Genomic DNA, 24,839 nt, shown 5'->3' with positions numbered 1-24,839 from the left:
TTCCATAAACATACTGTTCATATGTTTTTGCAGATAACTGGGATATTTGGAAAAACAGGTATTTTACAAATTAGTAAATCAAATGTGGTGAAAAGACTTAAAACGGCAAATACAGTGAGAGTATGTTGCAGCTTAGTATCGGCTCTGGTCATTTAAGTCTGAGCATAATATGAAATCAGGGCAGAATTGATGCTGTCATAAGTAACAAAAAATCCATGATAGGTAAGCATCTGAGTGGTACAGTAGCTAAATGTTGTGTGATACAGCAATATGTAATATGTACCTGTGCTGTGGCTATGCTAGTGTCCGTCTACTGTTCAGATGATGTTTGTGCTATTGATAGCCAGTACAAAACTGTTCAGAGAGGTCAGTTCACTGTGCTGCTTCTTACCTGCTTGCTACAGGTACAAGCCAGGTGCAGCTAATTGTTGTTATTGTTAGCTGTCTTTTTAACTACTGTTTGGAGCTACTGTAGCCACAGTCTGGGAAGGTAATCATAAAACTGTGTGGAAATACTTTAGCTTAGTGGCAAAAAACCATGACAAAATGAAGAAATACTAGCATTAGATTTTACAGAGCATTCTTGCCCTCCAAAAAAGTGCTATATATCAAATCAAATCAATTTATTTACTTAAACCAAAATCACAGTCACATTGCCTCTGCGGGCCTTACATCTGTACGACACCCTCTGTCCTTAGACCCTCGATTTGATTGAGGGAAAAAAAGATGGAAGAATCCTCAGGAAGAGTTACAGAGGAGGGATCCCTCTCCCAGGACAGACAGACATGCAATAGATGTTGCATGTACAGAACAGAACAACAATTTGCAATTTGCATTGACATACTAACTGATACAAATTATATAATATAAATATTTGTATATGTCACTATATATGTTGTCTGACCACCTGAAAGGACCTACATTTTTTTCTCTACAAAGAAGTTTGCATGATTAGTAACTGCTACCAGTTTAACACTGAACAATCCAACTGTTGTCAGCTTTGTGTGTTGTTTTATTTTTGGACCAGCAGTGATTTCTAAGGCGCTAAGCAAATTTGAAGCGAGCTAATGTTACCCTGTCCAGTCGTGCATATCAAAAAACTGAGCACGCCTGGTGTTCACTTCAGAATTATTACCCTCACATCTATGCAGTTGAGTATTGTAACTTCGTAACTAGTGAGCTTGACCCCTTGATAACTTTTTATATTAATTTGTTTTCTTTTTCTTTTTTTGCTGTTGGTGAGATTGAGAGCTCTCTGGAATTGTGTTTTGCAAAGAGCCGGCTGAAAAAAAAATTAATAAACACCATCTACAGTTAATGAAATACATTCATACAAGAACTGTCCACAAATTAAGCAATAGGAAAAGCTGGCATAGTCTCAACACTGGCACATTGTCAATGTCCATTATTTTCTGTCAGGTGTTATTTGAGAGTGTTTGCAATTTGTAATTAACCCTTATTAATTAAATTGGGACTTGTAATCATGCTCGTTATTTAGTCGGTCATTAAAGTGATTAAGGCTTCAGTAATGAATGGACAGTTCAGCACGACTTGAGCTCTAATATTGTCTCTAATATGAGACCTTGTGCATAGGACCTTAATGGAAAGGCATTACATTGCATTCTGTAGGCTATGGAGATATTGTATATATACAGATTTTTAGGTAATATAAAGAGATTTACTATTTCTAAGTTAAATCACATCATTTAAACTATTGCAATGCCTCTTATAAAATGTTGTTTTCCAGAATAACACTACATGGACGAAGTACATTTTAGTGTGGAAATCAAGTACACTGCTAGGCAACGGTTTTGTAACCTTGTTACTTGTTTGTCCAAGTACTGGACCATCGCAACAACCTTCCTGCTGTTGACAATATCACATGGTGAATTATATTAAATGGTCCACTGTGTCACTGCTTTTGGAAGCTGTGACGTTTTAAACATTTGGCACTTCAATACATGAGCCTCTGGGAAGCCTCTGGGATCACGTCAGGTCATGTTAGCATGTGGTTAGTACAAGTTGCCAGCTTGTCACACTAGTTGTTGCGTATTGCGTATCTCCCGCTTGGTCAATCATAAGTAGTTGAGATTTACAGTATGTTCTCTTCTTCCATGTGTGACTTTTTTTTCCACTTTCACATTACGTGTTATTGAGTCTATATGACCTTGATTGTGTTGTGGAGACGTGTGAGAAACGGCAGGAAAGAGACCACATGTGAGTGTCTTAAAGGCATTCAGGAAGTTGAGGAGAGGAAGTTTGGAGAGGGGAAGCGGTGAAGAATGCTTTAGTCACACAGTGGAAGAAACTGACAGACTCACTGCTCTAATGTCACCATCTGACCGTTGACTTAAGAATGGGACAATTATCTGTCTGCCTCAGTTACACATTAAAAAAGCCGGTTTGGGGCTTATCTTGTGCATCAAAGCACTCTAGTTCTCTCTAAACAACAATATATGAATCACCTTTGGGTTTAGTCACTGTTGCATGCAGTAGTTTGATGATTCATGCATTGCTGTGGCTGCGTTTTGACTCAGCAACTGCCGAGTCCAATGTAGGCCAAGATGAAGGGCTTTCCCAGCTCTTTTCCTTGTATTATATTGAAGGATTGTGAGAGGGAGCTTTCTGCTACATTTGCTGAGAAGAGGTGTGTGTCATCGCCTCTACTTTGCTTTAATTTTAATATTCATCAGCGAAAGTTAGGGATCAGATTTTGGCGATTTGTTTGACCTGTGCATTCACACTGTTTTAATCAGTGACAGTTGCAAATATGAGACAGAATGTGTCATTTGCTGTGATACACAGCATAAGAAACTGTGTCACAGAAGCTTATGCTTAGATGCAAATCTTCCAAAACAGTACAGGGGGAGATTTAAGCAAGCTACTGGTATATTTGATTTGACTTTTTGAATAAACCTGTTCCTGCAATGTGGGACACTGTGAAAAGAGGTCAGTGCAGGACGACTAGCTGGCTGACAGTGTAGACTTGATGCACTGCCTGATTACCCTGATACATGGGCTTGACACAGAGATATCACGAGTCATCTTTTTTTTAATCGTAAAAGACTTGTCATTGCTTTCACATACCAGCAATAAGAGAAAAAGACAATGTTTTTTTTTATTGTAGCTTAATTAAGTCATAATAATAACTGTAACATAGAAAGATGGATTCTTATAATATACGAATGACATTTCTCTGTGATGTCATGACGAATTTAAGATCTCTTTATACTGATATTTCAAACCTTTCCTCCTAATCTCTACTTTTTCAATGGCTGCATGTCATGCCCACCCTCAAGGGACCACTACAAGGAATTTGCTTTCAACATAGACAGATAACCTGAGGGCAGCGCTGTGCTAGTCTGCAGTCACATGGTTAGGCTGTCCAGTGCGGAGCCATTCAAATCTTAGCTCGACTGGCTTTTGTGTGCTTCCCCTTTTCAATGGTTGCTGTTTTAGGAAACTGTAAACAGTACCAGCACTCTCCTGAAATAATAAGGCTACCACAGGCTCATGCCCTTTTAAAGGCTCTTCAGCTCTCGCAGAAATCGAGTGCATTCTTTATTGTTTTTTTCTTTCTTCCTTCTTAAATCAATTACATGGTCTGAACTGTTTTTGGATCTTATTGAAATGAATCACAAAGCCGAGACTATGTGTAACGACTGAGTCAACACTGCATCTGTCAGGACTTAATGTCTTTGTTTAGAGGAATAACTTGACATTCTGTGCTTGATTGAATTGTTCCTAATCTAGTTTGCCAAGAGGACAAGTGTGCCATTATGGTGAATGTGCATAAGAGATTTTTGTGTGCTGGGATAAGAGGATGTGTCTCCTGTTGTTTGTGTGTTAGTTAACAACACTCTATAGCCTGTGTGTTGTTTTAGCACTCAGAATCATTCACTCATTTCACGAACATGACCCAGAGACTGTACGTGTGAATGCAATTGTCCGAATCACTTGGCCTGTACTTTACCCTGCCAGGTACCTTGTACAAAGTCCATTTGAGCCCGTGTGTGAACTGCGAAAGAGTGGTTGGTTGATGACGCTGCATTGAGTGTAGCTGCCTTATACTCTTTTCTGCTTGCCTGTATACTGCTTTCCATTCTTTGGATTTTATTGCAGATACATCCAAATACATGTACTATTAATATCAACGCCAAAAAAGTCATCCATTTGACTGGGTCCTCCTCTTCCTCCTGCCACAGTATTTCCAGTAGGTGAGAACTAGGGCTGTAACTTTTTACTTCAATGAAGTTCTTATCAGTTTGAATCGACATGCAATTACTTACTTTGCTAACTTTACAGCTTGTCTAACATCACGTTCGTCCCATTATTCCAGTAGTCAAATGTTGCTTTTATAACAGCTGTATTAACTTGTTACCTATTGCTTCTCAAATGTTTTGGTATTGTTACTGTCCACTCAGGATGGCTCTGCATGCTATTGTCCTCAATTTTTCGTGGCAAAACAACATAACATTAACGTTAGCTTAATTAATGATAGGTCAATAGGGCCATGGGTCAAGCTGACAGTGAAGTAATTAGAGCACCCTCTACTTGATCACAAGGCAACAACAAACTACTATATATATGAACTTTTCACCCCACGTTTGAACAAACTTCTCTCCGGTTGTTTGCTAAATGTGTGAAAGTGTAACTGCAGACAATGTCTGGACCTGATTCTCCTGACATTGTCTGGTGTACATGTGAAAACAGCTTGGCCTTTACTCGCTCAGTTTTACTTACATTTGCGTTGACTGACTTATAGACATGATGTATTGGGATGTGGATATCTCTGTTTTAACTGCAGGTAAAAGGGCTCAACGCATAAGTCTCATACATATCTGATTTGTGGCAATCGAGCCTTTTAGGTGCCTGAGGAAAGATTTGGATGTTGCTAACATGCAAATAAAAAACAGCATGTTTTGTTAACCGGTGGGGTAATAAGTGGTTCTTTTACGTTGTTAATTGATATTAATATAAATTATAGATAATCAATAATTTATTCACAAGGTACATCGGGCAGAGTAGCTCAGTGGTTAGCAAAGAAGATCCTGATTTCAAATACCGGCAAGGGCACGGCAGAGAATACATTTCCCTACATGGATCAATAAAGAATAACTTACATCCTGAGCATGCAGCAGGCTTACTGAATTATCTCCATGTAAGTAAAACTCTTTCAACACTTTCAAATGTGAATCAAAAATAATAGATCTGTTGTGGATTTTACTTTGCAAAGTTATTCAGACAAGTCGGTGGACGTCCTTCTTGGAACAGGCCCTAGAGCTGTGGAGATGAAAACATCAACCAGAGTTTGAATAAAGATTAGACTCAAGGCTGTCGTGCAAATAAAACCAGATGTTTACTGTCATTTAACGTCCAGGAAGAATTATTTGCATAGTGTGAGAGAAAACACCGGGAGCGGGCATTTGCATTTCTAACTTGCTGCTGAAGTCAGTTTTATTTGTAAAATTTATTCTAAATGGATAAATGCTCTCCAGATATAGTTTGGATTTATGTCACATGAAATGCCAGGTGTAAATAAGGTCTTAGTGTGTCATTGGGGCTCTTTACCCTCTCTCTCTGCTCTGCTTGAAAAGGGTATCCTCAGTGCAAACATAAAGATTAATTTGATAGATTTTATCAAGAAGGATAAATGTTGCTTTCATTCGTTCATAAATCTTTTGTAGCAGTGTGTAGGCCATGCAGCGTACTACCTCTGAGTTCACAAACACAGCCATTGAGAAGAACTTATAACAAGATTAATTTAGACAAATTGATTTGTTTGGACTACGTCTAATTCAGTTACTCGGTTGGTATTTCGTGCTGTCTGATACCACTCCCCTGAAATTGAGCATGATATTGGCAATGCTGTACTTCCTATCTGATTACACAAGGATAAATTATGTAATTTTGATGTTTATGGCTATAGCTAACAAACATTAGTCTCTAATCTAACTACAAGAAAGTGCCCTGGCCTCCAGGGCTGTCAGCTAGAAGTTTGTCTTGCACAGTTGCTTGGTGGAGCTCAGTTGTTCTTCAGTAAAAAAAACAGCTTCCTTCTTAACGTTATACACACAGTATACTGTAGAAGGTTTAATAACACCCGTCTGTGTTGTCAAATCTGTAATCTAATGAGGACTCCACACCTTTTACTAGTAAGACCTCTGGTGCACCCTATTGAAATATTTAGGAGCAGCATCCCTTTCTTTTTCCTTCTTAAATTTGTTTCTGCTCTGTGATTTAGTATTAGATACAGACACGTATCAGCTATCACTCCTACAGACTGTAAACATGCACCGTCATTGCTGTGCATCAGATTCACTTGTAATCATTTCCCGAGCCATGCTGTGAGTTTTATGAATGAAAATTCCCCTCTGCATTATGGTAAGCTGTCTTTTAAATGTATCATCACTTCTTTTTTTTCTCCTGCTGACTCGTAGATGTCTTGTTCTTAAAAGACTTTGGGAGTTTAAGGTGTGTGATCAGTGCATGTGTCTCTGCGTCCTTTTTGCTTTATACTGTTACAATGCTTGAGGGTGCTTTCATGTTTACAAGCTGTGACGAATTGGTTTTCCATGCAACTGTTCAGACAAAAACAGTTGGCTCCCGTGTTGTGCGCTTTATCTCCATGTAATGAACTCCTTCACTTTTGAGTTTTGCTTTCACGATAGGCCAAATTATCTTTAACTGCACTTATACGATACAGTATAAGCTACTAAAAAAGATTATGCATCAGAAAAGCCACACTGCGACGTGGTATTGTCAGAATTACAATTCGAATTATCCAGACCGCTGTACAGTGCTGATGTAGGCGTTTCTGAATGTTTGTTTTATTTATAGGTCGTCACGGCTGACTGAGCCTGCAAAGTTCCTGTGTAATCAGTTTCATGTCCACATTGCATATTATGCATCAACACCATGTAATTTCTCTCTGGGACATGAATCAGGATCAGCGTACCTTTTGAAATACAGACTGCATTGCTAATTAACCGACGATATACTTTAAGTTAAACTGAAAAGTCACAAGCTCGTCCATAGCTTCCTTTTTAGTGAAGAAATCTGGGCTTTTATTTTGCTCGTAGCTCTTTATTCCATTTGTTGTTGTTGGATATAAAGAGCAGTAAACAAGTTAAATAATGCATCTAAAAGCTCTCTGTCAGTCACAGTTCTGATGAGTTAATGATAGTATATTGCCAGATTGTTCTAAGCAGTGTCTGTCAGATGCAGCTTTAGTCTTGAGTCGTCAGTATTGAAACAAGCTTTATTTCAGTGGGTCCAACAGAGAGAGTAAGGGGAGTATGTGGAATTGTAATTAGGGTGGTTTAGTGCGTTGATAAGTGTTACTTTCTGAACAAGCAACAAACAGCTTTGAAGTTTATGAAATAAATTAGCATCTACACATTTCCCACTTTGAAAACCCAACCTGACTGCCGAGGTACTGATGTGTACTTACCAGTGTATGAAGCTAACTAGAAAAATTGCAAGACTTTCCTGCTATTTTCTCTCCAAGAAATTACACTTAAAGGATAAGTTCACCCAGAAATTACAAGACTGAGCAGAAGATGACTGAATTTTCGTTTCTGGGCGGACTTATCCTTTAAACCAGTTATGAGTGCTTCTAACACTTAGTAGTCTGTAGCTGAAGCGTGCAGTTGACGAAACAGGGACACAAGTTTCATGAACTTGCCAGGAACTGTCGTGAGCACACTGCATTAGAGTCCTCACAGCCAACCATGGCTGGCTCCCAGTAATCCTTTGTTATTATTAGAACTAATTAAAGTAAAACCTAATTTCCTTCTAAAGTCGTTTTACAGAGCCATCGTGGCTACTGATTTTATAGTGATAGTTCCAGTGAGCGAGTTAAAATGACATCATACAGATGGTCTAGTTAAATTGGTTGGGAATAACAGCTATTAAAAAGCTGTGCAGTGGTAGCCAATTTAAAAACAAAGTTGGTCCTCTGTCCATCTTGGATGAAAATGTATTTCATGTGGCACCTGGTGGAATTTGGTAATAAACCTAAGAGTAATTGGATATGTCTCTACACGAGTTAGGGTAATGTTAACATTAATTGTAGTTGATATTATTATTATTTTTTTACAAGTTTGTGTGTAAAATATGCATGCTGGCACAGTTTTTGTGTCCCAAAATTGACTCAAGTTGTGGGAAATTGCTTTGTGTTTTCATTTTTAGGGATCTGCATGGAGTCATAATCATATTTGATTAAGGAGGGACCCAGAGCTAATTTGATTAGGTTATTTAGAGGAATATGCATTTGGTAATAAACATTTATTATGATGAAAAAGTTTACTTTAATAAGCGGGAGAAGCCCAGAGGACATGTGAGCTTAATTGTTAGATGTTAAATTGCGTTGTTGCGTTGTTGCCGAGATAATGGGCAAGGAAAGGCCCTCAAGTCAAGGCAATTAACCAAACAGTGGTTTGATTGTTGTTAAATTGATTAGAAAATGTTTAAGGACTCCATTTGAAAATTAGCTATTGTTTCACGCAGTTTTAGACTGCAAGAGAGTGCTGGGCTTAATGATACATACGCTCTGAGTCAGAAATGGGAAAAGTTGTTGCTTAGGTCAGATTGTTTTTGCTTCTGCTCTACAGATGTTATGACAACTTGTGTAGTTACATTAAAAGGCCACAAATGATGCCGAAACAAATACCTAGACTCCCCAGGCAGAGCTGTCTATGAATAAAGCCAGATGAATATGACATATTTGTCATCTTGACTTGAAATAACAGCTTGGACAGCACATGAAGCCAGATCATAGAGACCGAAACTTTGTTTGTCTGTGGTTCATAGCTTTATATTCCAACTGTTGATCAGTTGTTGCAGAGAAAACTGTGGCAGTTTGAGTGTCTGCTCAGCGTTGCCCACAGCGACAGCTGATGAAGATGCACAGAGGGAGGTGCAGGTTAGAGCCAGTCTGTTTGCTCGCCTCACCATCAGCGGTTTCCTGATTAGACTAGTGGAGAGATCTGCGGCTGGAGGCAAGCTTTATGGCCATCACCACCCCACATCTCCCTACTCATTAGTACTTCACAGCCTAGCGCCACAGCATATGGCAGTGTTGCTACTGCTTCCCATTTGAGGTGTGTTTCAAATGGCTGTCCCTTGCCGAGCCACAAGCCTTTGGCAGTAGACCGTCTCATTGTGTCTGAATGAAGATAAACATCTGTAGTAAAGAGAAGCTCTGGTTTTTATTTTTTTTGTATGAGTTATCTGTAACATTTTGTGAGGATGCAAGAAATTGAAAACTTGTTTGAGGAGATTTTTTGACTGGAGTTTATTATTACAGTAAGTGGACAGAAAATGATTTGGTTGGACCACTGTCACTACAAGATATGCTCTTGAGAACTCTTCAGCTCTTTTGAGAAAGGAAAAGCCGTACCAGGCTGTGACATATTGCTTTGTGAAAGTGTATTATTTCTGGGATACACAAAACATAAAGCAAGCAGCACTAACTCGCATGCTTTCAATGGGTGTTCAATGTGATCACATCTGTGTCTGTGGGATTACAGCTGCTTTACGATACGTCTCATTTTGTGTATTTATTTTGTATGTGTTTTAAAGTGTGTGCGCTTGGGGGTGTTTACTCTCGAACACACACTTACGCTTGAATGAATGACGTATTATTTGGGATCATCAAGTATTGTCACATCCTACACATGTACAGTATCCAGGATATGCTCATAGCCTCATTGGAAAAAGAAAACAGAGAGTAAAAATGGGCCCATGCGAGCTGTAGTTCTAAGAGATACACAGCTATATCCTTCATGTCTTGTGAATTTGTTAATTGGAAACTTAAATTGGATTCTGAGGAAAAATGAGGCAGCATCCAGGTGACACTGTGCATGTGAACTCTCTTCAGATGGGATACATACTGTGCACTTTGCGGTGCTGTCATTTTCTGTTGGATCTTGTTTTTTCACACTGTGCCCTCCCTCCAACAGAACATACACATTAAAACATTGGCTGATGATATGGTAAGGTGCTCGGTTTAATTTTGGTGTGGCTAGTTTTTGTTTTACGTCATCTCATTTTTGTCAGAGCTGCATGGGACTTTTAACTGAAATATGTGGATGGATCAGATGTGCCAAAAGCAAGTTCATTAAAATTACAAAACAAACAGAACATGAAAAACTGAAAATTAGGAAACATCTAGTGTTACTATGCATTGAAACAGTTTTTAATTCTGTGTAGTAACAAAAATGTGAAGCTTTAATCGTCTTACTTGTTGTGGTAGCCCTCCATAATGCTGTGAAAAAATAAAAGATGATTTTTCATGTGCTATTATTTAGCACCACGAACATCCTACATTTTTCATCATGAACAAATTTTAGCCCATAGCATCTCGACTTTTGTTAGCAGCTCATAGATCATTTAGTATGCAATTATCAGTAGCACTTCCGATTAGATGCCTGGGGCTTTTTTAATACCCTTAGTTAACAAATAGCCTGACTTTGACACTTACAAGCTCATGCAGTTTTGCATAAATTTTAAGATTTATAATCTACTGTCAGCATGCAACTGCAGCTATCAGGAAGTATCTGTTTTGTTTATTCGCACACAGTGCGTTTGATCCATCCAGTATTATTTCAGCAAACTGATATTAGTGACATCATGTTTGTCTTTTCATTTCATTTGTATATGTTCATCCATCCAGCATGTCCTCTCCATTCCATTTTACTAAATATAACTAACACTGACTAGTTGCATGTAATTAATGGAGTTTTTTTGCTTTCACACTAAACTTTACTAGACTGCATTCATCAGAATGAAACAAAAAAGTCAACCCAACCTCACAGCAAGCATAAGTTGTTATTGTATTCCAAAGCTATTATAATACATGAGCACAAACCAGGTAATACAAAAGGTATGATGGTAAGTAAAGTCCTGATAAGTGTCTTCTAGTATCGTAAAGATTGTGTCTCATTGTCTCATTGTGTCTGTATTTGTTTTGAATATGAAACAATGAAAAAGTGAAAATGTATTAAAAAAACAGCAAAGGGGTTCATGCTTCTCCTAATACAAGGCTGACAAACCTGAGTTTTGGTGGGGTTTTATTGGCCCGTTTGTAGTCGGATAACCTTATTGGCAACCAAAATGAAAGGTTTAGAACAGATATTAATTCAAATTGTACTAAGTAGTCAAGTATGATTTTAAAAGTAACTAAGTAGATTACATGATGTAATGCATCATTAAAAAATGACTTAATTACAGTAATTTGAGTTGCTGTAATTAGTTATTTCCACTTCTGTAAATTAGATACAGTTTTGCTTTTTTTGTGTCTAGCCTCACACAAGGTTCTAGAGATAGCTTGTGGCATGTAATGAGCCAATTCATTCTGCTGACCACATTTTACAAACTATCCCAAAATCCCAATAATGGCTTGGCACAATGATCGCTCCTCTACCACCACCTTGTGGCTAAATATGTACGAAGAATACTTTTATGCTCACCAAAAAGGGAAGCCTCTTGATTTTAACCCATTAGCGAAAAGGATGAAATAGTAGCAAAATTGGTTCCTCTATTTGTCGGAGTTCTAATAATATCGTTTTCTGGTGTTTAATGGGCATCATGGTCTCACCTATGCAACGATAGACGACGTATTGTCGTCCTGTTTAAATACAACCAGGCTTAATAGCATACTTGCACTAGTCATCTAACTGTGCACCGCACCATACAATGCAATATTGTTTAAAGCTTCACCAGAGTTGGGTGTGATCAGGTGTGGTAACTTGCCACATGTTAGGTGTGGTCAGAGGTGCAACACATTGAACCTTTCAACCAACAGATATCAGTGCAACGATGCTATCCACCCATACAAACATTTTGACTTACTCTTTAGTGGCTTGCAAGGATTTGGGCTGATATGAAGCTAAATCAGCAGCTCTTCTTTATTTTATACGCTATTTTGGTTAGCAGGAATGTTAAACGTGTTTACTGTAAATTGTGGTGAACAGTGTCCTCTGACAGAAGAAGACAGAACAACTCCTCTCCTTTCTAAAAAAAATCTGCTTTTCTTCCAGGGTAAATCAGCAGTAACTGAAAACAATGAGCTGTATACTTGACCCTGTCTAAACAGAATTGTTGGTAGTGCAATATTTAACATCTCAAACGCTCTGTTTTCTTTCAGCGTGATCGTATAACTAGTTTCAGGAAAACAGGGATGAAGAAGGAGAAGCTCCTCATACAACACCCAACAGATCCCCTCTCTACGCAGACCGAGCTGCCTGTTCCTCAGCCCCTTTTTGATGACCGCTCCATGAACCTCTCGGAAAAGGAGATCATCGACCTCTTTGAGAAGATGATGGTGAGCTTTGTATTTCTCTTGCATTGTTTCCCTGCATGGGGTCTGGGATCTGTAGTATTTCACAACTGTTTTATTGCAGATGCCACAAACTAATAAATAATGAGCATTCCATTATGAAAACTTCAACTGATTCATAAATCTTTGCGAGGAGGCACATAAGTAGAGAAACAGAGCTGCTGCCGTGAATGTTGGTGGAGAGAAATTTGAAAAGGAAGAAGTTTAGTTTGAAAAGCATTTTTATACCAATATTACTCCCCACAGATCCCTTTAGCCGTCCATCCCCATGTCCTTGTTTAACTGCTGATGAGATTTCTTTTCTTAGTAAACACAGCTTTGCCAGGCATGTCAAAGGAGATGGTGAAGAAATTACTGCTTATCAAAGCTCTATTTTTCTCTTTTTTGTTTGATGCACATCTTAAATTTGTTTGTGTTTTCCTATATAATCTGTCCTGATAAAATTCTCCTATCAAGATGTCATGATTTACAGTTCTCGTGACTAAGCGTGCAAGTTGAATTTTGCCGAAATCGATAACACATACTACACATACATACATTCAATAATCCAAGACCAAGTCACACTAGTGTGCATGTCAACAACTGCAAACAAAGCTCTGGTTTGGTTTGTAGTCACACACAAGCAGCTGTGATTAGAGGTGATCATGGCGATAGTTCAACTGTAAATGTATAGAGATAATGTCAAAAATTCCCCATCAATGCTTAGTGAGGTGAAGATTACAATGTGCCAATAGAAAGATAGAAAGTTACATTTTTTCAGAACATGTACGTTGTAATAAAAGTTTAACATAAAAATTATATGTAACAATAGTAGTGTGTCCTTGACTTAACATATATGCGGTACATTTTGCATTCAGATTCAGAAGCTTTTGTGAAGCAGAGCTCCACCTATGTGTTCCCTAGGCCACTGTCAGAAGACCACCAAACTTTGAAATTTACTTCGCACTCATCTGTGAGGTCAAAGCTCTGTCACACTTGTGATTTTCTCCATTGAAATGCATTTTTGGCCTTATGTACTGCAGGATTGAAATCTAACAAAAAGCTTTCAGCCCATCTCTTTGAAGTGGGGAGCTGAATTACTCTAGCTTCATTGCATAGGTTGTGTGTACTATTGTGGATAATGTCTCTGAGCTTGTGTGTGTGTGTGGTACGCTGCCTGCCTTTCCTTTTTCTCATACAATGGTCTTTATTGCCAGGGCCAGAGAAATGCGACCAGTGCTCCTGGTTTTCATCAGGCTACTGCTCAGTGTTTTTTTTTGCCTGGGTGCTCATCCCTGTCACTCAGTTCACCTCTCAATTACTATGTTTGTGCTCACAGCGGCGTGACATTAAACCCAGGCTTCAATTTGCTCAGTGACAGACGACACAGAAGGCATGTTTGCTGCTCTGACATTTGACAGGGCTTGACACTTTTGGTTGGGAAGTGTAATTAAAGTAATGAAATCAAAAAGAAAAGGGTTATTTACTTATGTACTTTTAAAGCCACCACTGTGCGCACACTCACCTCATAGACTGCAAACGTTTCTGTTTTGATTTAACAAACACATAAAATGACAGTGGGGGGTAGTGTCTTTTGATGCTAGTAGCTTCTTTTTGCATTTGTCTGTATTTTTTTATCCCTCTATTTCTTTTCATGATATACACATACACGTTATTCTCTTTGTCTTTACAGACGTTTTGTTATTGATTGTTTTCATTGTGCTACATGCTACAGCCTTGGATGTCCAGCCCGTTTCAAATGAAAGGATGACCCATGCCATATTATTGAGACCCCCTGCTGTGCATTAATGAGGAGAAAGTGAAAATGTTTTTTCTCCGGAAAGTGGTTTACACATTGCACCGTGTATCTCAAAGCCGAAATAGCACATAGCCTATTACTGAGAGGTCATCAAAGGGATCTGGAAAAATATAGGACGAAACACTCAGTTGCTGGGGGAGGAAATCCAAATGAACTTTTTATACATTTTTGAAGCTAACCATTGAGAGCAGAAGTATATTCATAAAACTACAGGGAAAGTAAAAATGCATGAAAAAAACATTTACTGCTGTTCAAAGGGTGTTGTGTATGTTTATACTCTGTGTCTTCTGTTGTTGGGTTTCCCAAGATGTGCACAGCTGGAATTCAGAGCCCCTCATCAAAATGCACAGCAGTAAATCCACTGATGAAATGTCCGGCATTTGCATGTAGCTAAGTAGGCAGCTGTGGCGCAGTGACTTCAATCCAAGAGGTTCAACCTAGGAACACAGTAGCTCACAAAATATTGTGTAGGACATTTAATCAGTTTTTTAGTAAGTTGTGAAGCCCGTCCTTTGGTGAAATCCTCTTTAATCAAGTCTTTATTGTCTGTAAAAGGACCATTAAAGGAGAGCAGAGGTGGGACATCTAGTGAGGTCAGATACATGAACTTGTACACTCCATCCAGACATAAATGCCCCTGATGGTGTGATTTTGTGCCAATAGTGGCAGCATATTGGCACTAAAAGTCATCTGTGCTGATGTGGTCATTAGCAGTCATGGCATTATTACCCAAATGGTGCTTTTACTTTCCCCAAAAGCATGACATCCTCATTTAGGATTGACTGAATTGATTTGATTCCAGTGTCAGTTTGTCTTTGTTACCATTCTTTAGAGCGTCTTCTCATTGGTTACAATAGTGTGCACTACTGAGTTTGCTGGTAGAGACAGAGGGTCAGTGAAAGAAGAATGTCACATTGCAGTGCTGCTGTGGCTAGTTTGAGGTTTTATAATGCTTCTCTATGCGCCATTGTCAGGATGAACACTCTCAGTAATAAGCTCCTATGTGATCCCTCAGCAGTTACACTCTGCACCAGGACATTAAAACCAGCCCACAGGAGAGTTACTGTGTGTGCCCTTGCACACACGGATCAGACTTGAGGGTAGTGGACACCATAATCGATTCGTCGCAGTTGAATCAAAACATTTCACAACATTTTTTATACGTCTTCTACTTTTCTTAGATCCACTTTTCCCCATAGCCTGGACTCTCCATATCCATTTCATCCTCAGACATACTTGATGGTAGCCATTAATTGCTCCTCTCTGTGATTTGAAGCCTGTGGCACTCTGGATCAGACTGTGTTTGCAGCCACATTGTGCCGCAGGATTTTGGAATTTATGTTCGTCTTATATTTTTTTATATACAGGGTGGTCCCTAAGTAGAACGATGGTGACATGTTTTGTTGTTTCGGCTCTGTAGTTAGAACTCATTGGATTTAAAATGAAACAATGGCCATAAACTTAAAATGCTTATTTTGAGTTTTAATGTGAGAATCCTTACTTCTACATTAGATTACCACATAGGAATTGTAGCTATGGGAACACAATTTCTAGGACAAATCAAAAGCTGAAATGAAGTTAACATATTTGATATTTGGTTGCAAAGCCTCAGCTTCCTGAAAATTTAAGATCCACAGACTGAAGCATCTGCCTGGTATCTTCCCTTGCGATGCACTGCCAGGCCTGTAATGCAGCCATTTTCACTTATGGCTTGTTTTCGGGTCTTTAGTGGGTGAAACAGCTGCTCAGTTGGATCGAAGTTGAACCCGACTAGGAGTGTGCTGAGCCAATAGCTATATGAACTGCGTCAAACACCCTTAAAGCTGAAAGTCATCTAATTAACCCCAGTCATTGTTTAATTTAAAATCCAATGTCCTGGAGGACAGGGTCGGAAGAACTGAAAACACTGAGACACTGTCAGTACAGCTCATGGACTGCGCCGTATACGGTGTCGTAGTGGGATGAACAGTGTTCCTAAAACTCATGTCCATTGTACTTGATTTCTGTTGCGGAGTGACATTATTTTAGCGCACAGGAACACAAGCGGTGAATGATCAGTGTTAGAAAAGCTCTTGCCAGACAAACACGAGACAATAAGATCAAGAAGGTATTTCTTTGGAACTCCTCTGTCATTGATACAAGCTCAAATCTCATCATTTCAGTTGCACCAGCAGCATAGAGGAAGATATCCTGGGACTCTTTTCATGTAGCCTGTGAGGGCATAATTAATAAAAGAGCATTAATCATTTTGGAGACTAAACGTGGAGGGCTCATTCCTCCAGTTTGCCCCCTGACAAGCGTCCCGCAGGCCCCACCACTCCTACCCCCCCCTACAACATACCCACCCCGCCACATTTTGCCTGGTTTATTGAATGCCAATTAAGCAGATAAATTAGCAGGGTTCAGAGATTAATTAAAAAACCTGCTGCTTTTCTTGGGTGGAGAAAAAAAACTGCCAATTGTAAAACTTTCAGCCCCATTTTTTTCCTCCTCCCTGTTCCACAAAAAAGGATGTTAATGGCTTTTTAGCTCCGAGGGTATTTACTAGAGGAAATGTAGTTGGAGGAATTTAGGTCACGGTGCCCCCGGATGGGATTCCTGCCGATGCTTCACTGACAAATGAGGCAAAACAGTTTGAATCAGATTACTTGTGGTCGGATATTCAAACCATTGTATTACACTGTTCTTATTTAGGAGTGACACGCTTAATTTATTGGGCAGATTTTACATTAAATCGGATGGAGGAGAACCACAGCTAAATTAGATCAGCCATGCAGGACACATGGTTTTTTTCTGCACTTCCCAGCAGAGGGCAGCATGGCTCCACAACTTTCAGTTCACTATCCCTAAAACCCTGAAGAGGATGTTTTTTCTCTCTGTTCATTCTAGCTGTCTCTTTGTGAGAGAGTGCTTCTGATAAACATCCCCCTCCATTCTAATCATCATGTCATTCCCTAGCTTTTAGTGCTCTGTCCGGCCTTCGCTTCATCCCCTGATGTCTCCCACATGAAAGACCTCTTTTGTGATGCAGAATTAAAGTAGCACGAAGATAATACTCCCAATAACACACAGATACTGCCTATCCAGCCTATCTGATGTGATTGAATAGCCTCAATAGAAGCAGCGTGTTGTTTGATTTTGCTCTCTTGTTCAGAGTTGGGTTGTACAGTTTATATTGCTCTGGCCTTGCTACTTTTAGTTTAAAGGACTAATTATTACTGCTGTTATTTCCTTTTGCCGTCCCTCGTGACTCTGTCAAAGAACCATAGATGGAAAATGAACGTATTCAACTGTAGGACAGGATATCATGTAAAATGGTTACGGGGGAAATTAAGGTATAATTGTTGCTTGGTCTGAAATTGTACCTCTTATTAGTGAAGAAAGCATATTCTAAATAAACTGTTTTAAAGTTTTAGGTTGGAAATCACTTGGTTGTTGTTTTACACCATTCCCTTTCTCTCTCTTTTTTTAATATATTCCTTTGTCAGGTTCTGCACATTTCATTTTTATGATGTTATTTGATTTTTCTGTCGGACATTTTTTCAATTTTATATTCATATCTTGATTTCCACAGTAATTGCTTTTTTATTTTTCAATATTACGTGTATTGTTATCCACCAAAACACGTATGTGAAAAACTACTTGGCAATAAAACTGACTCTGATTCTTCGAATCAACGTTGTGTATCACTGTAAGCATAAAGTCGACAACTCAGGAAATAATCACAATTTTCCTTTCAAGTTTCTGTTCTGTGTCAGTCTCACATAACCTTTCTCCTCACTGTCTTCATGTATGCAGGAGGACATGAACCTGAACGAGGAACGCAAAGCCCCTCTACGTGGAAAGGACTTAAGCACCAAACGCGAGATGGTGGTTCAGTACATCTCAGCTACTGCCAAATCCGTAAGTGAGAGCGCAAACCTAAGTGCTCTATCTTAATAGACTGAAGAGTATGTACTGAATAATTGTACGAGATGAAGTATCATGACACTCCACACGACTCCAGAATGAGTTTAACCTGATCCTCTGCTTTATGGCTTGCTTTGTCATCCGTTCTTGCACACCCTCACTTCTGTCATCGTCTCTCTCCACTCTTCATGCTTGAGTCACACGTCTTTGATTGCAGTTTTGATTCATTTTCTTCATTGTTTTTTTTCTTTTTTTTTTCTCCAATTATGCCGTTGCAGGCTATTAGATATAAATTTAAGCCACTCACTCACTCAATGCTAGGTGGATGGTCAGTGCTTGTCGGTCATGTTCTTGCATGCAAACTGTTGATTGTCCAGTTGTGTCCTTGCATGGGAGTTTTTTTTTAATGCCCAGCGGTGGCGGTGCCTCGCCTCGCCTGACTATTTGGTTATTGAGTTCAACAATATTAGTAGTAAAAAAAAACACAGGTACTAAATACAAACATGAGGAAAGTCAAACATTTTAGGTTATGTTCAACATGAGCTATAATATTGTCAGCTGCACCATACACGTTATCTTTGTTCTGAGTGCTTGTCAAAACAACTGTTAACAACTGCTTGGTCTGTTCATTATAAATAATAGGTTTAGGATTATGTTCCCCTTTCTTGTAGAGTAATCTGGATTTTGATCATCACTCTAATCCAAAGACATCAGTTTTATGACAGTAATCCGTGAATGTAAGATGAATTCTCTGATCCTCTTTTGGAGTAATGGCAAACCTTGTGAGCACAGAGGACCAGAAAAAAAAAAAAGGACAGATTTCTGCTCCCATTGCTTCTCGAACCTGGTAGCTCTCTCTTGACATCATCATTTATTACCTTCCTCATTGTTATGGTAATTAACTGGCATTATTGATAATGATGATTATCCGAGATGATTGAATTCCTCACAGGGCCCATTATGCTTTGTGAGCACTGATATTTTATTCAAATGAATAACATAATCTGTGTAGTCAAAGGACAGAGGACAAAATGTGATGTCTGTCAGCACCCTGCTATCACATTTAATAGGACTGAAGGAGGAGGATGGGTGGATGTCAGTGCATACACAGATTCATGCATACGGTTACAGTAGAACATCTTTACATGCACAGACTCTGTCAAACACTGAAATACATGAGTGACCAAGAAGACAGTTTAGCTTGATCTTAATAGTTAAGGGAACCGAATCACTCCTTCAAAGTAAGAGACTCTATTCACTCAAATAATTAAGTAACAATGTGAGAGACAGGAGCTGGGCATTTATGTCAGTGTTTTGCAAGTCTCAAAATATACTTTACTTAAGCAGCAAAATGAAACAACCTACACTAAACTGTATAATCCAGGGCTTTAATGGACCATGTTCAGTTGCTTTGGAAATTAGTTATGTTTGTTCATTAGCAGATACATTTACTTCACACCATATCTAACTGAATATATTTGAAAACTGACTTCTCCCTTAAATTAAATTTATTAATTCTGGTAGAGGCTCAGAGAGAAAATGTATTTATTTGAAATCTGAATAACAATGAAGCATTCCAGCCTTTCCAGCCTGCAGCTTGTGAGAATGTTGTATAAACTGACTTACAGTGATCCTGTGCTCACACTGTACAGATATTCAGCAAATACATCAGAAGTATGACATTTGTTTAAGATTTAGATGCCCAAGTCAGTCTTCGTAAGGCAGTTTTGTGATTGCAGTCCAGTTTCTCACCCATACTATATGAGCCTACACATGTATGAAAGAATTCCACTACTGAAATGGATTTCTCTTGCAGGGTTAGGCAGGTACTTTATCTGGGGCTAATGTTGCTTGTGGTTGCTGATGAGCATGCAGTGTGGACTAAATGAGAATATGTTGGTGATTAATGGAGTGGTGGTGCCTTTGCACATGTTGGGGTGTCTTTTTCTTGTTGAGGTGCCTTCATTGTTACTGTGACTCAAATCTTTTTCTACCAAAGATGTGTACTGCATTGTGTGGTGAGAGTCTTGGGACTTGGGAAGGCCTTTATTCACCGTTCATCTCAATTTCTTGTTTGTTTTTCTTTCTAGATCATATGATAAGGTCCCACTAGAATTGTTGATATTAATCTTTTAGGAGCATCCTGTTTTAAACGTATGTTTTTTATTGCAGCCACAAACAGGACATTTGTCCCCCCTCCCCCCAACCACATAACACTCAAATTTGTGTACTTAAATATGAGTTAGCCCTCTTTCTTTCGAAACCTTCAGTTAATGTAAAGTATGCCGTTAAAATGCTCAGTATTTATTGGTGGGAGAAGAAATATAAGATAAAAAATATCTCCCAGTATTCTGTGCCTGTTTTTGCAGACCTGCTCAGTTGAGCAACATCTTAATTGCCCATCAAAAAACAAGCTTTCACTGCAGCAAAAAATGCAAAGAGATGAAGCACCTTGAGTTCAATATCTGGACTGTAAATGTTTGAGGTTTCCTTCAAAGTATTCAACTTTGTTGTGTGTGTATTATCATTTATGGAATTATTCAGGCAATCTTTCTACATGGCTTTAAATGATTGCTAATAGTAGAAAAGATTATTACTTGTTTACTCATAAAAACTCTTATTCTCAAGGGAAACTATTCAAGGGATAATTGTACACTGACCTTGTTCGTTTAAATGTGAACTGTGCTGCAATAGAATCCAGCTCTGCTTTTGCAGGAGTGTGTCTGTGGACATCCTTGACCATCAGCTTTGCATGAACAGTCGCCTTTCCCTCTCACTTCATTTCTTCTTCTTTGTTTCTATAAAAGTGTGCCAACATCATTATAACTGCCAAAATTCCTTTTGCACTAATACAATCACTTATTTCTCAGAGATGGACTTGGCTCCTGACAGTGAAATTTTTTTCCTGTTTCATTTCAAACGTGCTGTGTCTCAGATGCTGGGAGAGTGTGATGGCAGGGTCCTTGAAGGGGGATTGTCCAGTGTTAATTTGGCAGTTTTATTCAGATCTTGTTTTTTTGTTTGATTTGACCATCAATGTGCCACCTTCTTCTTTTAATGGACCCTGACCGTTGCTCTCATCATCCAGGCCCTTACTGATGAGTGTTTCAATTAGTATTTTCATTCAACAGCTAGATTTGGTATTGACCGGAAAATTCAGAGGGCCCAGACACACCCAATCCACATCAAAGAATAAATGGCGATGAAGGATGCCTGCCGCACCACGCCGCCTGTGTCTTGGCCAAAAAGCTTTCACTTGAACAAGCCGCAAAGACTGCAGTTGATAGCCTACTAGGTCATACATTGTGCGTCTGTGGGAGAGGAAGTAATTCTCCACATCCACAAGGTAGCGGTAGTCTGTATTCGTCATTCAAAACCGTTATACAAACCGTTGTTATCATAAAGCAGCTTTTTTTTACACCACTCTCGCTAATATAGCCACTTTTAATCAAGAACATGAATGATAAAAAGTTGCAAATGACACCGACAAAGAGGTGGAGGCACTGATCAGAAAGAGATCAGAAAGAAGCGAGATGTCTCACCCCTTTGCAACTTCGGTTATCAGCTTTGGTAAAACAATTTGTCTAATTCAGAATGTTACTGATGAAAAATACTTTTTAAAACAAGTTTAACGACTTCTGGATGTATTTTGATGAGGTAAATGATCTGCTGCTTCTACTATTCTCTGTTTATCTGGTGCGTTATGAACAGGACACACAAGAGGAAAAAAAAAAACAGAAAGACAAACACACAAAAGACAGCCTTACCCGGACTGAAATAACCCTTTCAGTGTAAAAGTGGCAAGAGTGAAATCTGACCGACGAGCTCCACCGCTGATTCTATATACTCAATCTGCCCAAAAGCCGCTGACAAAGGTGGCAATGATATGGGACACACAGCAACAGATGCTCAGTGATGGACCAGACATTGTCCAACAGCCTGGTGTGTCAGGGCCTATGCGCACAGTGACTTGTTCCTATTTATTCATACTGTAGTATGAGCCATGCTCAATATCAGATCTCACTTGGTCATCTACCTCAGCACTATTCAAATTTTCAGTTGAGGTTGGAAATTAAAGGAGTTTTGCTCTTGTGTTGGTAAGAACAAGGTGTCACATTGGAAAAACAAACTTGTTTGTGCTCGACCCCCTCGAGCTCCTCCCTGACTACACACTCAAGATAGTGTCTGTGACTTTGGTCAAGCTGCTCTAGAACAAAATTCAAAAATATGTAGTAGGCACCAACATCTGTGGAAAATATCTAAGTTGTGAGTGAAGTCAGTGTGGCTCATTTCAAGGTGTTGAGCCTGCGGTATTCAGATAAAATATCCCCCAGAGCTAGACAGTGACACGCTGCATTCACTGGAGAGCAATGTGGATACACAGTGTGATTAGAAAGTCGCATGCGCCTGATCAGGTGGTGGCACGTGTAAAACGGACTTTATGGCTGTCATAAACTCTTGGTAGAGGAATGGAAAGGGGAAATCAAGCATCAAATGGCCACAGACTTGGAGAGTCTGAGAGTGACAATAAAAGAAATGGAAAGGGAGATTAGAGGAGATGAAAGGAGGGGGAGAGAATGGGAGGGAGAGAAGAGAAGGAGGTAAAAGACAAGAGGCTCAGTGTGTCCTGTAACTTCCTGCAATCAAAATGCATTTCCTCCAAAGCATGTCGCAGAAAAAGAAGAGCTTAGCGACAGTATAGAATACATTTCCCGGCTGACAGACACCCTCCTACTGTGAAACAAGCCCCATAGTTGCAGTCATAAAAAATACTAGTGCTACCTGCCACTATTGACAGATAACAAGGTTAAACTCCAAGAGTTGTGCCGACTGCATGGGCTCAAGGTAGCTCCGCCACACAAAGTTGACAACTGAAGCCCAACGTAAATGGCAGCTGATTGATATCAGCTTAAGGAGACCCTCTGCTGCCTCTTTGTCCGCACTCGCCACTGCTCCTTTTCAGGTCTGAGTCTTTACTAGTCAGTCTGTTACGAGCACAATATGCCACGTCTAAACATGTTGATTCATCCCTTCCACAGTTGTTGCTGCCTTGTATTGATAATACCTTTGCCATGTACAACCCAGGTTCCAAAAATGTTGGGGCGCTGGATAAATGTAAATAAAGAGACAATGTGATCATTTGCAAAATAGACTGTGCCTTCCGAAGTGTTCCTTAGCCCATGTAGCAACATCAGTCATGTGTTTCACACCCAGTCATGATACTGTCGCTTGTTACAAATGAATCTGTTGATCTGTAATCTGTGGAATGTTTCAATGATCATTCCACAATTTTCTCAGTCTTTTGTTGCCCTTACCCAACTTATTTTAAACGTGTTGCTGCCATCAAATTTAGAATAAGCATGTATTTACAAAATCAATTAATTTACTGAGGTAAGATATTAAATATATTGTCTTTGCACTGTTTTTAGTGTTGTAAAAAGTACTCCAAAGATATCCTGATGAAATATTACTTTGGTAAAGGTGTAAGTCACCCATACGACCAGTACTTGAGTTAAGTCAAACACAAAAGTCTTAAAGTATCTGATTTTAGATGAGCTTAAGTATCAAAAGTAATTTTCTGGTAATAAATTTTTTTAGCTTATTATCGGATTAAGCATTTTTCTGGTTATCAGAATCAGTGTTTTATTCACCCAATTGCAGAAAAAATGTGCTGCTTTGGCTCTGATGCAGCATGTAATCTGCAAAGTAACTTGTAAATGAAGTTAAGCGGCAGTAGTACAATATTTGCCCCTAAAATGTAGTGGAGTGGAAGTAAAAAGTAGCAGGAAATTGATACGCTCAACTAAATTAAAGTTTAAATAACTCAAAATTGTTACATTCCAACACTTCAGTATATGTCAAAAAGGATAAGCAAATTATCGCCTTCTGTTATATTTTATGTTTTACACAGCGTCCCGTCTCTTTTGGAATGGAGGTTGTACATGAGGCTTCTTTTGTTTTCTTTTTGTTTTCATTTATACACATTTTCATGTATCTGTCCTCTCAACAATTTGAAAAATTGGAAAATGATAAGCTGCCAAACAGACATTATCTTCACTATGTGCCTATAATGATAAGGTTCTCTTGTTGGCTTTTAAAAAAATTGTTGTTGTACAGTGTGTGCCATAATTGTGTGAAGGATGTTTGTGATGTCACACAAGTTACGCTAATGCACCAACCTGTAATTGAGACTATTCTCTGGCCTACTAATGATTGTGCTGTTTGTGTCTCTTTGCACATTAACCTTCTCCGCTGATCGCTGCATGCAGATAACTGGGAGCAAAGTTGCGGTAAGTAGCCCATTATTTATTTGGCTTCTGAAACTTGTTCCTTCTGTGTATCTGTCTTCATTCACCCCCTAAACACACACACACACACACACGCACACACACACACACACACACACACACACACACACACACACACACACACACACACACACACACACACACACATATATCTATCCTTTTTTGGAAGAATGTCATGTAGCACGTTCCAAACTGTGCATGTGAGGTCATTTTTATGGCTTGGATTTTTATTTTTCGGGCTTGATATTGCTAATGGGCTGTAATTTGGAAAGGCTATAAATTGCCAACACAATTCCTGCATGTAAATGGTCCCACTTTCAAATGAGGGATTTTGAAATTATGCAGCCTGGAAATGAACTGGGAGGCCTTTTGTTGGTTTTTTGCTGTTTCTCTTTTGAAACAGATTGCAGCCTAACACCTATTAGCATTTAGATATTGTAATACCAAGAAAGAGTGATAGCTTTTGCACAAACACTCATCT

The 24,839-nt window shown here is 39.0% G+C and overlaps 1 protein-coding gene across 1 annotated transcript in view; it reads left to right on the top strand.

The window, feature by feature from the left end:
* Window positions 1-24,839, top strand: part of diaph2 (diaphanous-related formin 2) — a 411,384-nt gene that overhangs the window by 4,875 nt on the left and 381,670 nt on the right. Inside the window, exons 3-6 of the mRNA XM_073486670.1 lie at window positions 9,966-9,998; window positions 12,152-12,328; window positions 17,940-18,044; window positions 24,320-24,340. Coding sequence (XP_073342771.1) covers window positions 9,966-9,998; window positions 12,152-12,328; window positions 17,940-18,044; window positions 24,320-24,340 — 336 coding nt within the window. The remainder of the gene's footprint in view (window positions 1-9,965; window positions 9,999-12,151; window positions 12,329-17,939; window positions 18,045-24,319; window positions 24,341-24,839) is intronic.

This window comes from Pagrus major, chromosome 18 (genome assembly GCF_040436345.1).
Source record: "Pagrus major chromosome 18, Pma_NU_1.0".
Lineage (NCBI taxonomy): Eukaryota > Metazoa > Chordata > Actinopteri > Spariformes > Sparidae > Pagrus > Pagrus major.
The sequence above is the reverse complement of the archived record's forward strand: the minus strand, read 5'-3'. Positions and strand labels throughout refer to the sequence as shown.